This window comes from Sturnus vulgaris, chromosome 6, assembly GCF_052056855.1.
Source record: "Sturnus vulgaris isolate bStuVul1 chromosome 6, bStuVul1.hap1, whole genome shotgun sequence".
Classification (NCBI taxonomy): domain Eukaryota; kingdom Metazoa; phylum Chordata; class Aves; order Passeriformes; family Sturnidae; genus Sturnus; species Sturnus vulgaris.
The window spans coordinates 25726599-25739556 of NC_142248.1; the positions used below are offsets into that span (position 1 = coordinate 25726599).

At 39.0% G+C, this 12958-nt stretch overlaps 1 protein-coding gene across 11 annotated transcripts in view; it reads left to right on the top strand.

Annotated features, from left to right (window-relative positions):
* Positions 1–12958, top strand: part of TTLL5 (tubulin tyrosine ligase like 5) — a 120472-nt gene that overhangs the window by 38158 nt on the left and 69356 nt on the right. For 10 of the 11 annotated variants that reach the window (XR_015804633.1, XR_015804634.1, XM_014890043.2 and 7 more), the window contains 8 exons: positions 722–835; positions 1208–1299; positions 1948–2010; positions 2925–2963; positions 3891–4036; positions 4996–5293; positions 9301–9421; positions 11055–11201. Coding sequence is in view for 9 of the 11 variants with exons in the window: in XM_014890043.2 (XP_014745529.1) it covers positions 722–835; positions 1208–1299; positions 1948–2010; positions 2925–2963; positions 3891–4036; positions 4996–5293; positions 9301–9421; positions 11055–11201 (1020 nt within the window). In the remaining 2 variants the exon portion in view is untranslated. The remainder of the gene's footprint in view (positions 1–721; positions 836–1207; positions 1300–1947; positions 2011–2924; positions 2964–3890; positions 4037–4995; positions 5294–9300; positions 9422–11054; positions 11202–12958) is intronic. The other variant, XM_088167367.1, reaches the window with a different exon arrangement.

Consider the following 12958-nt stretch of genomic DNA (forward strand, 5'->3'; position numbering starts at 1 on the left):
TGATGGTTTGAAGACGTTTTGAATTCCTGTCCTTTTGTTAGAATTGGCCGGGACTGCCTGTCAGGTTAAAAATAAGCTTAGTGACACTGTCTGCAAATTATTGCTTTTCTTATTTTAAAATTTTGCATATTTATGCAAATTTGCATGATGTAACTATGTACATCTGCAGGATGTATCTGTTAAGTTCGAGAAATAGTAAGTTGACATTCAGCAGTATATTAACAAAAGAATAACAGGTGGTGAACATTTCCCTGCAACACACCTCACGAGGGAATTACAGTTCTGTTGTTTTAGTGTAGCAATACAGCTAGAACAGAGAATCATGGTTCTGGTACCATTGATGTGTAAATTTAAGTCTATTTGGGTCCTGTGAATTCTGACTCTAATGCCCCTTGGTAAAGGATTTTCCTGTATGACATTCTGACTTTGCTGCTTTTGGTATGTCTTCTGTTCTTCTGGAAGGGGCCAGGGGTATAAATACTGGGAGTATGCATTCCTGAATTGTGCCTCCTGTGCTGAAACCTAAGAGTTCTGAATACTCACACTTAGTGACATCTGGGGTGTGGACTCGCCAACAGCTAGAGTGTGGAATTGTGGATTCTGGCTATAGTGCTCTGGAGTATAGATCCTGGTGGGAATGGGGTCCTGGAATTTGAATGTAATTTTTTAAATATGAAAATTGAGAGAGGAAAAAAAATCTGGATTCACACTGTCTCTACAGCGTACCCGTCCTCTGTCTGCCAGCGATGCTGAAGTTAAAAGCTTGATGCCCTTAGGCAGGGAAAAAGCAACAGGAAGGCACAGCAGCTCTGTGCTAGGCCTCACCATGGAAGAGGTAAGGAGGCTATTAAATAGCTTTTATTTACCTTGGCTTTCATGCAGTATGTGGGGTTATTTTCTCAACAAAGAGCAAGTGCATGTAAATGAAAAATGTGACAGAATAAGTATAATATTTGAAACAGAATTTGAGTTTTACTGCTGGTCTTGCCCTTGCCCTCAATCATGCCAAGCAGAGATCTGCTTGAGGCAGTGATAGACTCCTTCAGAATTTAAATGCAGGGCAAAATTTCTTACGGATATCATTGTCTACCCAGTCCATTTGCAAGACTGAATAGTCTTGTTTTCTAGAATTCAGAGATTTTTGGAAGGTTCATTTTTCATTGTTATCTATTCTGCTGGCTATTCTCTATTTTTTTTTTTTAATCAGATCAAAGTTCTTCGGCGAGTGAGAGAGGAAAATGAACGGAGAGGAGGCTTCATCCGGATATTCCCTACCCCATTAACGTGGGACCTTTATGGGTAAGAATAAAAGCCTGATAGGATGGCACTGATGCTTCGTTTTAAGGGATATTCTGTGTTAGATATGTGTACATCAGCTATCTTGGCATTCAAAAAGAAATTAAAAGTTTTGGCAAAGTTTATTTAAGTGTTGAATATTCTTTTTTCTGATCCTTTCTTTTTATCAGCTGCTGCTTTGCATAACTGCACCCCATGGAAAGCTGTTGGACATTATTTCTGGTATTGCTTTTCTGTTAGAATAAGTGTCTTCCTTTCAGATTTTTGCTAACTACTTTTTTACATCCTCAAGCTGCATACGGTGTACTTTTGTCATTAGGCCATAAACAGCATGTAGGACTCACTTATTCTGAAAGTTATACCATATTACACTTTCCTACATTTATTTTTCCGGTCTGTAATGTTTTCTCTGTCTCTTGCATAACCAGGAACTTCAGCCGAGAATTGATAGCTCTTCTCCTTTTGTCTTTTCTGTTATGATGCAGCATGTTGTCTGAATCCACTTCTGGGATGTTCTTTTAGAGATCATTTATTTCTGTATTATGCTGCCTTTCATTGAGTTGAGTTCTGTCTTGATAATCCTGTTTTGTTTTTGTTTTGTTTTTGTATTTTGGTTTTTATTGTTCGTTTGTTTGTTTGTTTTTCCCCTAGGTCTTTTCTAGAGCACAAGACATCAATGAACTACATGCTGGCTACGCGTCTGTTTAAGGGCAGGTAGAAAAAAGTTTCTCTGTTTGGGGGCACAAACAGTGCAAAATGGATTGATTTCTTACTTATCCAATGTTATAAACACAAGTCTGGGATTTGTAGGGGTGGTGATAAGTGTGAATCTCTTCTCTAGTGTGCCAATGACTGTTGCTCATATATTTGTGTTGCTCTTCTGAAACCAAGGGCAAAAAGGACAACACTCAAAAGGCATGGGAATCGTTGGAGTACTAATATTACTATAGACATGAAAACACTTCAAGTACTTAGGTTTCTCTATGAAGGGATTATAGGTGGTTCTGACTTACCTTTTCGTTCAAATTTCAAATGGCATTAAAGCTTGTCTTCATGTAAAGTAAACCCTGAAATTGATTCTCTAGCGTTTTTAGTATCCCTATGTCTTGACCTGTGCAATCGTTATTTGATTATTCTTTTTCTGGGTTGTGGTTGGGTGGAAATGACAGTTTGTGCCACTAGCTGAGCTTCCACTGAGAATTGTATGCAGTGTCTTTCACTGCATGTTTAATGCCCTTCATTCTCCAAATTCTGCTTGTGCAAATTTGAGATCCACTAAGAAGTAACTGCCAAGTCAAGACGAGGTAGCTGAGGAAGGAGACTATATTTACAGAAGCTCTTCCTGCATCAGCACTGTACAGTTTTTTTTTCTGTGTACATTCAGGAATGTGTCTAAAGAGTACTTCTAAATGATGCCTTCTCCAACTTAAGCCAGACAAATGCAAGCATCAGTTGTCATGCAGCTGCTCAGGGCCCCTCTTTTGGGAGCATTTTTCTTTTCTCCTTTAAGATAGAACTCGCAAGTAATTCTGTAAATATGGTCTTTCCATTGTACATGTGAAAAACTAGGGAGGCTTTTTAATCAAGGCTGATCCTTGATTAAATTTTTGACCTTTTTGTATTTGTAGGGGCAAGATGAAAAGAGAGTTTGTCACTAGGAGATCCCGGTAAATAGCTTCTTAATTAAATAATATGTGCTTTGTAGGATTTATTCTAAATTTAGATTTCCTTAGCTTCATCTTTCAAGTTGTAAGTCAACCTTTTCTACCTGAAACTCATGAAAATAATTTTAGAAACATAAATGCAGTGAGAAAAGAATATACCCATGTGTGGAGAGCTCATGTTTTCATTGGACCTTAAAATTTCTCCTCATAGGCTTCTCACTTTGGTATTCCTGCCATATTGATAAGCCTCATCACTGAGCTCTGTCAAATGCACAAGGGTTTTCTTCTTCATATACTCATATATTCACTTTGTTAGATCCAAAAAGATAAATGAAACAATAAGCATTTTCTGTGCTTGTTTCCACTTATATCATAGGGAGCACTTTTCTGGATCTTTGTGCATTGGCAGAAAGTTGTTACTTTTGTATGTTTCCCTTAAGGAATCTGGCAGGACTCCTCATCCCTTGACTTGGGTAGAACTTGTAGAAAGTTAGGCATTTTCCACTTTTATTATGTTAAAATTCTTATATCTGTGAAGAACAAGCTGTTTACATAAATGATTCAGACAACTGGATATGTGTCAATGTGCTCTCTATCCATTCCCCTTCGTTGTTTTGTACTCTTGCAATTTCCTCTGTTAATTGTGCCCTGAGCTGTTGCATGATGGGCAGATGCTGCTCAGCCATGAAAGCGTGACACTAGGTGAGTGTGTCTTGGGGCTTTGAAGGATGATGTTCTGTGAAGTACATACAAGACTCTTTTCAAACATTTACAGGCGTAAGTAGAGCAGAGTTAGACTGATGGTAAATGTTTCTTCCCTGTATCAGGAAGAATATTTCTTGAAAAAGTTTGATCTACTAGGTCTCTTGTACCATCAGGGAGAGAAAAACAAAGGGAGACTGAGGGATATGTCTGTACTATGCTTCCCAGAGCAGGTCTCAATGGAAGGTCAGATATGATGATGGAAGCTGTGGACTCTCATGCTCTCTTTTATGAGAGGAAGCTTGTTTCACTGGAGCTGCGGAACCGTCGGCGATATCGTGGCAAGGCCAGAGCAGCACAGACAAGAGCATCAGGTATGCATGGCTAGAGTTTTAGATGAACAGCTAGGCAAAAACAAGCAAGCAAAGGACTTTTTCATTTGATATGTGTGTGAATGGGGTTGTTCAGTTTCAAATGTTAATAGTTTTCTTTTCACTCTAGTTCTGAGCTTCTTGTTTGTTTAGTGCCTTGAGTTTCATTCCCACCTTTCCATACCCCCATGTGTATGAGTACTAGTAATCAGTGCTTACTTGGAGATGAGCTTGTTGTGGCATTTTGGGTAAAGAATTAAACATTATGCATGCCTCTGTAATTCTTTAGCTTTTTGAAAAAAGAGGGGACCTTTCAGATTGGTTCTCCTAGACAGCTGTGACTCTTAAGCTGTTGGGAAGAGAAATCTATATCCAAGCAGATGTTGGAAAAAAGGGTACAGAGGTGAATGATCCCCACAAGTGACAGTTCCTGCCTTTATCTAAACTCTTTCTAATAGCTGTGTGATACTGACTGCAATAGGAGAGATTGGACGTTATGATTTTTGCTGCTATGTTAAAGTATATGATCTTTATTGGCAAATGTGGAAGTTTAGATTTTGTAGCTTTGTTTTATTTGACACACAACATACAAAAATGTGTGTGTATATATATCAAGTATGAGTGTATAAATGTCAATATATATGTAAGATTTGGGATAAAATATAGGAAAATGTCTTTGCCTCTTTGATTTTGTGGGTATTCTTTTTTCATTTGTAAGGTGAAAACAAGAATCTTGGTCTGTATCCTGTAATATGGGGAAAATGGGCTTCTTAACTGTTTGATGGACAAGCAGAAAGAAAGAATATACAGAACAGTCATACTTAAGATGCTTTTCTGAAATGGTGATATTCTGTGCTCCTAGCAGAAAAGCGTTTAGGGGTAAACCAAAGGGTATAAATAGTAGAGCAGTCCTCTCCAATTTTTTTTCTTAACCAACATAATTGATATCTCCTCTTCTACAGGCACATCAGAATCAACAAAGCTGTCCCTCAGGTCGGACACAGAAGATGAGGAGGAAGAGGAGATGGATGCAGATGAAGATGAAGATGAAGAGGTAGATAGAAGTGTTTGCTCTCTTTCGGACACCCAGGTGAAAAACAAGCCAAAGCTCTCTGACTCAGTGAAAACTCCTTGTAAGGAGAGGTTACCAAAAAAATGTGACAAGAAAACTGGAGCTGGAGAAGAGCTGTTTCTGCAAAAACCAGACTCAGAATCTCGGTTTAACTTGCTTCAGATTCTGCAAAAGCAAGGAAACTTGAGGTGAGAGTTTTCTGCATATTGCCTCTAGCTTTGACTTGAAGCTAATATGAGTTAAAATGTGAAGGATGCATGTTATGAGTGTGAAGAGATAAGACCCTAGAAAAGGGGTGTGGATTTTTGTCTAACTGTGGGCTGCCTTAACATCTTGTTGGCAGAGAAAGGAGACCATTGCAAAGTCTGCAGTTTACCTAAATGCCTGACCTGTTGGATCAGTGTAAAGCATGACCCTATAGTTTCCATTGCTGTTCTTTAATCTGATGATGTAAACTGCTGTTTGTCAGCCTAGGCTTCTGAAATGCCTCTTTGCCTTAATGCAGGTTGCCTGCTACTGAATTCCAAATGTTTTCTTCTCATTCTTTGCATTTGCCAGGAAGTGGTTATAAACATAAGTTAAATTATCCAGGAAGGGTTGGATAGGAATATCTATTGCTGTCTCTCCATAAAATCAGTTTTCTCATTTTTTCACTTTTAATTTTGATGATAGAATTTTTCCGTCTAGTAGTAGTCTTTGCTCAAGGCCATCTCCCTCTGAGAGCAAAATTAGCAGGTAATTTAAGAGAGGCAAATTACTGAAACATCTCATTGCATGTTGTTGAGTATGATGGCGTGGAATAGTGTATGTTCTGATGCGTGACTATGTTTCTTTGAAAAAAGAGATGTGTTGGAGGAGATTCTATGGAAAAACACCAAGCAAGGTCTTAAGTAGATGTTTTGAAATACGATCCTCCCCTTGCATGTAGCTAGCAAAACTGTCTAATTGCAGATGGACAAAGTGCAAAAAGAAAGCATGATCATATATATCTGTGTAGGAAGACTTTGCATCTTCTAGGCAAGAAGCAACATTATGTTTTCTGTGAAAAATGTCCGAAGATAGAAAAAAATGTTTCTTATTGTTGCTTTCTTAGTTCAGTTTCTGGGAGAAACTATGGGTTATTCAATGGCTTTGAGGATTGTTCTGATGTCTAATTGTGGCAAGGACATTTGCTGCTGTGATGGGGAAGATTCTGAAACCTCTTTTGAGGATAAATATAGCAATGCTGTGTCTATATCCATGTATATATAGAACTGACTCCTGCCAAGAGCATAAGCTCTGTCTGATGTTCCTGGCAGAATCTTGCTCAGCACCCAGCACTGTTGGGAATCCCCACAGAAAGGTGTAAGGCTTGTGGTGACCTCATGTTCCAAGACTGTGCTGGGCTTGGCCCCATCTGATCTGTCATTGATGTAAGCTTTGCTTGTGAACTCAACAGGCAGAGGAGCTGAAGTAATAAAATTTTCATCTGAGAGAAACCAGGCCTATTCTAGTCAGTTTTTATAAGTAGTAGGACTTCTCTCTTCTTTAGTCAGCCTGGTGAGGAAATATCTACCTTCCACACATTGGGTGTTACTGGTGAAGAAATGATAGTCAAAGGAAACTTGTTCCCCCAACTGTGCCATTCCCAAGGAAGTAAAATGAAAAGGAAATTACTCTTTCCTGCATTTAAGGCCTCAGGTTTCAATATCCCCTCACCAAAAGAGAGGCAGTGTTAAAAAAAACCCTTTAGTTTTTAGTCATAGAAGTATCAGGTGCAGGCCAAGATTTGTATTATTGTGCTCATGTTGATAATGTGGGCTCTTTATCAAGCACAAATCTTGAACTGGTGACAAGATGTTCAAGTTGTATCTGAACCAGACCTGACAGCTCTAGAGAGCTGAGGTGAGCACTTTTCTGATACATGGTGGCCTGATGTAGAGAATATCAGTTCTCAGCTAGGATTCAGAGAGTTCTCCCAATGTTCCACACATCTAGAAAGAAAAGGTAGATGTAGTGACTAGTAGCATACAGAGCTCAGAGATGTTACAAGGCGTGCTGTGCATTCTGGAGTTCACTGAAGTTCCTGGAAGACAGAAGTTGTAACCAGGTATTTTCATCATGTTTTAGTTGCTGCAGTACAGCAATTAACAGAGGATGTTAGCTTGAGACTCTTGTGCACTTATGATTGGCTTAGCCCCTCTTTGGCCCTGTGTAACCTTCCAGAAGCATCAAAAGTTGATGATTAAGCCAATATATGGATACTTCCAATGTATTTTAACTTCAATTTTTACCTAAATTGATGCATTGATCTCTGTAAGTGTTGCTGTGATATGATTTCTCTGTAACGCTGTAACACAGTGTTCCTGAAATTTACAGACCTGTAAACCAGAAAAAATTAATTGTGGCACAGAGTTTTTAATAGCTTTTCAAGAACTCATGTACCTGTAGTCATAAGGACCATATAACTACCTGAGAATATTTGTAAGAAGCAGAGAACAAGTAGAAAAAATATGGTGAGGTTCCTCAGAAATTGGTCTGAGGCTGACTGACATTAATGGTCAATTCAAGAATGACACAAAATGTACAAATGTGCTAATGAAATTTGGGAGTTATTACCATGAGAGAAAAGTAGTGGACTAAATATGAGAAACTGGATGACCTTGAGGATATAAATAATATAACTAGGATGAAATTCAGTAGCACAAAGTGCAATGCAATGCTTATAAGAACTAATAATTTACAGCAGAAGTTCTGTCAGCTGGGTGTTCATCGACTAGAAATTAATTATAAGGAAAAATATCTTGCATGCTGGTTGAACAGAGGAAGTTTGTGAAGCCCTAGCTCATGCATGCATGAAAACACCAAATGTGTTCCAGGATTTATCACTTGATGTACTTCTAAGACCTCATGTGGAGTATTTTATCACCCATATTCATGGAAAACAAATTGTGAGTGGAACACAGGAGGAGGTGAGCTGCTGGTCTCATCACGTCATCATTGTGGGTGCTTTGTTAGAAGACACTGACAGATGTGGATAGTTCACACTAACAAAATGAAAACTATGAAAGGATGTAACTCTGTTGATAAAGACATTCAAGGAGGGAGACCCATCAGGGATTATATTTAAGATACAGGACAGAGTTGGAGAAAGAAAAAGCAGTTATGAACTGCTTATAAGTGAAGCTGGGCTGGGTAGTAAGAGGAGGTTCCTATTTATTAGAACAGTAAGTTCTAGCATAATATTTCAGGAAAGTAATGGGTTAAAAACTCTAGTTCGTTTAAAATGAAACTTGAAATTCTATAGAACATATTAGGACACTTCCTGTGATAGAAAGGGAAATCTGCTGCTGACGCTAAAGGCAATCTGCTGCTATATCCTTATGAAAAGCTTCTAGCAACTGTGGGGAAAACTATAAGGAAAAGCAGAGGCTGGGAGAGCAGAGTGTTTGAGGAGGGGATTTAGACCAAGAGGACAATGAACAGAATTAGGCAGAGCTTTCAGCAATTTCTCTCAGAACAGATGCTTATACTAAAGTGGCTACTATTGTGAGGGAATGAGAAGCTATGTGTCCCTCCCAGTCCTCTCTTCAGTTCATGCTTACAGCTTCCCAACATGTTCAGCCAGCTGCACAGCAGATTTTGCTGATGTTCCTTCATTCCTCAGTGGTGCCTTGCTCAATGAAATTTGGCTTGTATCCCTGAGCCAGCAGGGGAAGAGCTCACTTTCACAGATTTAATTCTTCCATTTCCAATAGGAATTACAGGGCCTTTGTTATAACTCTGGCACCAGTACCAAGCCCTTTGTTTATTTTATGGTCTGTTGTTGTGGTGTTCAAAATGTTTGTGAAAACAGAGGGCCCAGTAGAGCTTTGAATTTGTTTTAAAAATACACAGTTTTACTGATGTCCATGTTACTGGCTTTTAGAGGAGAGTAACCAAGGCTGTAAAAGGCAGGAAGAGCATTCCATTTTTAGAATTTATCTTAGAGTCTACTATCTTCTGTACCTCCTGCAATACCTACTCCATCTTGGTGAACTGAAGGTCTGCTTGAAAATACTGATGGGGTGAAGGGGTCCTCCTTTCTTTGAGCTACAGCATTAGTGTTCTTAGGAGGTCCTTGCTGGCTATACTTTGGTCCATAATTTGTGCCTGACTGCTGTAACTCTTCCCACTCCTATTCTGAAGATAGCTGATGGATTCTTTTTGTCCACAGCAAAGTACAAGCTCGTACAGCTTTCTCTGCCTATCTACAGCACGTTCAGCTCCGACTGATGAAGGAGGCTGGTGAACAGATCCAGAATCCTGCCTGGGCTGCCAAAGAGAATGAGCAAATGGTAAGAAGCTTTGTGTTGGCCAGACTGAGAAGCCAAGTTGAAATCTACCTTGAGAGTTTTGAGGTCAGTTCCCATCCTTGCAAATACAGAAGCCCAACTGAGATGGTTGTTCATCTTTGTCTAGCTGCCAGTGCTGTATTTTTAATATATAGATGAGGTAGGACTGCTGACTGACCTCAGAGCAATGATAGACAGCTCTTAATGACTGGACTCTTGTTGACATTCAGGCTGCTCAGATCCCTTGTTGGTTCTCCTTCACTGATTTTGGAGCTTACCTGCTCTTGAACTCTTCTCTAGAAGATTCTTTAACATTACTTGTCAGGATCTGGTTTCTGATGCATTAACACAAGTATTCAACTGCTCAAATAGAGTGGGTATCCAGTTAAGCTTTTTCTCTTATGTACTGTTGTAATATATCCAGACGTCTATGTTTATGAATCTTACTTGCATTCTAGATAGAGGAAATTAAAGTAAAAGCCTCTGAGAAGAGAAAATAAAAGTGATTGATTTTTCTAGGCAGTATTTTAAAGTCCTTTGTTTGATATGTATGAATGTTAAAAAGTGCAACAAGCCTAGATCCTTTCACAAACCTTCCTAAAAGAGTTTTGTACAGTAGGCTCTTGAGCTTTCTGCATGTATTCTCATTGAGTGTGTGTTGCAGGGAAACAGCCAATGTAGTTCAGAGATAAAATTGTGTGTCAAGAATAATCATTCAATTCAGTGGAAAATGTTACCTCTGCTCTTTCCAAGTGGAAATTAAAATGGGCTTTTTGAGAGTCACTTTGTCTGCTGTACTGTGAAGAATAATGTTTAAAATAACAGATCAAACCAGCCTGGAGTAATGGCAGTGAGAGGCGAGCTGTGAAATCCAATAGTTTGGCTGTGAGGCTGCTCATTTATGCATTAGCAGAGCTCCTAAGCAAAAGCAAATCCAGAGGCGAGACAGAAAGGGTTCAAAACACCCACAGGATGCATCTTGCCTTAGCATCTGCCTTGCCATATGTTTCCTCCACCAGAGGTCAAGCAGACATGGTGAGGGACTGGAATTACATGGCTGTACATATAGACATCTATTCATCTATTGCTGTGGAGAGGATGTGGTGCACACGTATATCTATTGATAAATATATATATATATATATACGAAAAATGATGAAATGGGGCTACCCACTATAGTGGAGATATCTGACCAAGAGCCCTTTCCTGTGGCACTTCTGAGAGAGTTTAATGTCAGTGCACTTTTTCACAGGCCTTCTTGAATACATTGCAGGTGGGTTTTTGGAAATATTCTCATAAGATATTGCACTTTACGGGTTATTATGTGTCACTGCATTTTGCTGACTGGTTATTTTTTTCCTTTATCTGCCATGCTTTTGAGACAAACACTTCTTAAGTGTTTAAAATTCTGACCAACCCCAGGCAACATACACCATTGTTTTTCTCCCCCACATTGGATTTATAGGGCTGTGTTAAAAGTAAGTATTGCAGAATGCTTTTGCCTGCCGGTTTCAGCTCATTTTCTCAGGACAATATGTTTAGTTCCTGCCAGTCCTTAGCTGCTGTAGTATCTGTGTTCTCTTCTCCCCACATCTTGCAGATGGCACGTTGTTAACTCCATCTCTCTTGCTTGCAGGAGCTCATTGTCCGCTTTCTGAAGCGAGCTGCCAGCAACCTCCGTCACTCCTTGAGGCTGCTGCTCCCCAGCCGTCATTTAGGACTAACTGATCGTCGTCGTATCCTGGCCCGCCAGCTGGGCGACTTCATCATCTGTTATAAGAAGGTGACTTACTCTTTTTTTAATTATTTTTTTGGTTTCTCTTTTCTTCTTACAGAGTGTCTTGTGCAGGCTGTTTCAAAGACACTCTTCTGTTATTTACATGATCTGCTTGCAGCTGTGCATCCAATAATGGTACTTTGTTGAAATTGTCAGACAACAATATTATTACGTAATATGTGCAGGCTAGTAATTATGTGCATAAAAAGAAGTGCTGAAATGAAGTGGAATTTACCTGACAGTTTGCTTTTTCTTTGCCTTGTCATTGATTCTAGTGCTTTTTGATGCCTCTTTCCACTTTTTATTTTTGTGGGGCTTCTTTAAAGATATTTTATTTTATACAGAACAGCATGAAATATGAGTTTTACTATTTACTTGGTATACTGAGGGACTGCTACTTATCTGTAGTAAGGTGCTCTGCATGCTCAGTGTTAAGGAGATGGAGGTCCTAATTTAAATAATTTTCACATATTCAGATGTAGGAAGTGCTGTTCTTAACATAGTGGTTTCAACCTAATCTTCGTTCTGCAGGGACAGCTTCCCCTTTCCTTTGCCTCCTTGCATTTCTTCAGTGTTAGAACAAGGCTAATTGAAATTCAGCTTTCAGAGGCTGCTGTGCAGAGGCCTCCAAGCTTCTACTCCTTAGGAGAGGATATTCACTTACATTACCTTGTCAGAACTGACATCTGGTAACTTGATCTGTCTAATCAAGGTTGGTGTTGAACCAAATCTGTTCCAGGGAGTGCCTTGTATGCCTAATGCTCACTGAAGTACTCTGTTAGAAGGAACCACAAAACACTTGGGTGGCTCTGTGGTGAGTGAAGAATGCAGCTGTTTTGGGTATAATTTCCAGTCAAATTGTATTCAAACATTAGGATTTTCTGCTAACTCCTGAGTAAATTCACAAAATAAAGCTGTGTAACTGGCAATAAATCATAATTGTAAACATATTTTCTCAGTTAAAACAAGTGAGAACATATCACTTGAGGTTTCAGGGTGTACATGTTTAAGCCCTTGAGAGACTGTTAGGCTGTGAGGTTTTTTGATTTCTGATTCCAACATACAGACTTCTTTCATTGGCTTGTAACTTCAGATTTAATAGGGACTCCTACATGCCATTATATATCATCTGTAATGACACAGAAGAGAAAAATACAGCTCCAGCAAATTAAGTAAAACAAATCACATGTTATCCAGACATTTACTTAAGTAGTAAAGGGTAAAGATGTCCCAAACCGGCTTTTTCTTCCCTGTCTTAAATTATCAAAAGATAGATCTGACCCTTTTTTCCTGGGAATGCTCATGTTAACAGCAGGAAGAAATGAAGTGGAGGTCAAGTCTGGTCAGAGAAAACTTTTAAGCTGGTACTAGCATTTCAGACAAGTCTGAAGGTTTTTTTAATGAACAAATATGTTTGTGTCAATCCACCCTCTAGTGCCAACAGTTCTCCTGGTGTAAAATAGACCATTTATATCTGCAAACTTGCTCCCATTTTCACCCACAAAGGCTTACCATTCATTCCAGTATATTTCAGTGTATAAACATGTTTGCCATAGGCTGTACTGTTGTACTTTCTTAGTCTTTGCTAAAGCACTGGGGTTTTGGTATGTGTATAAGCCCTCAGCAATTTGCTGCTTGACAAAAGAAATTAATTCAAGAGAACTACTAGTTTATAGTAGAAAATCTGTTGATTTTTTACAGATATCCATCAGTTTCTCTAAGATTAATTTTACACTTTTTCCCCTCCTTCTATCTCTCTACTT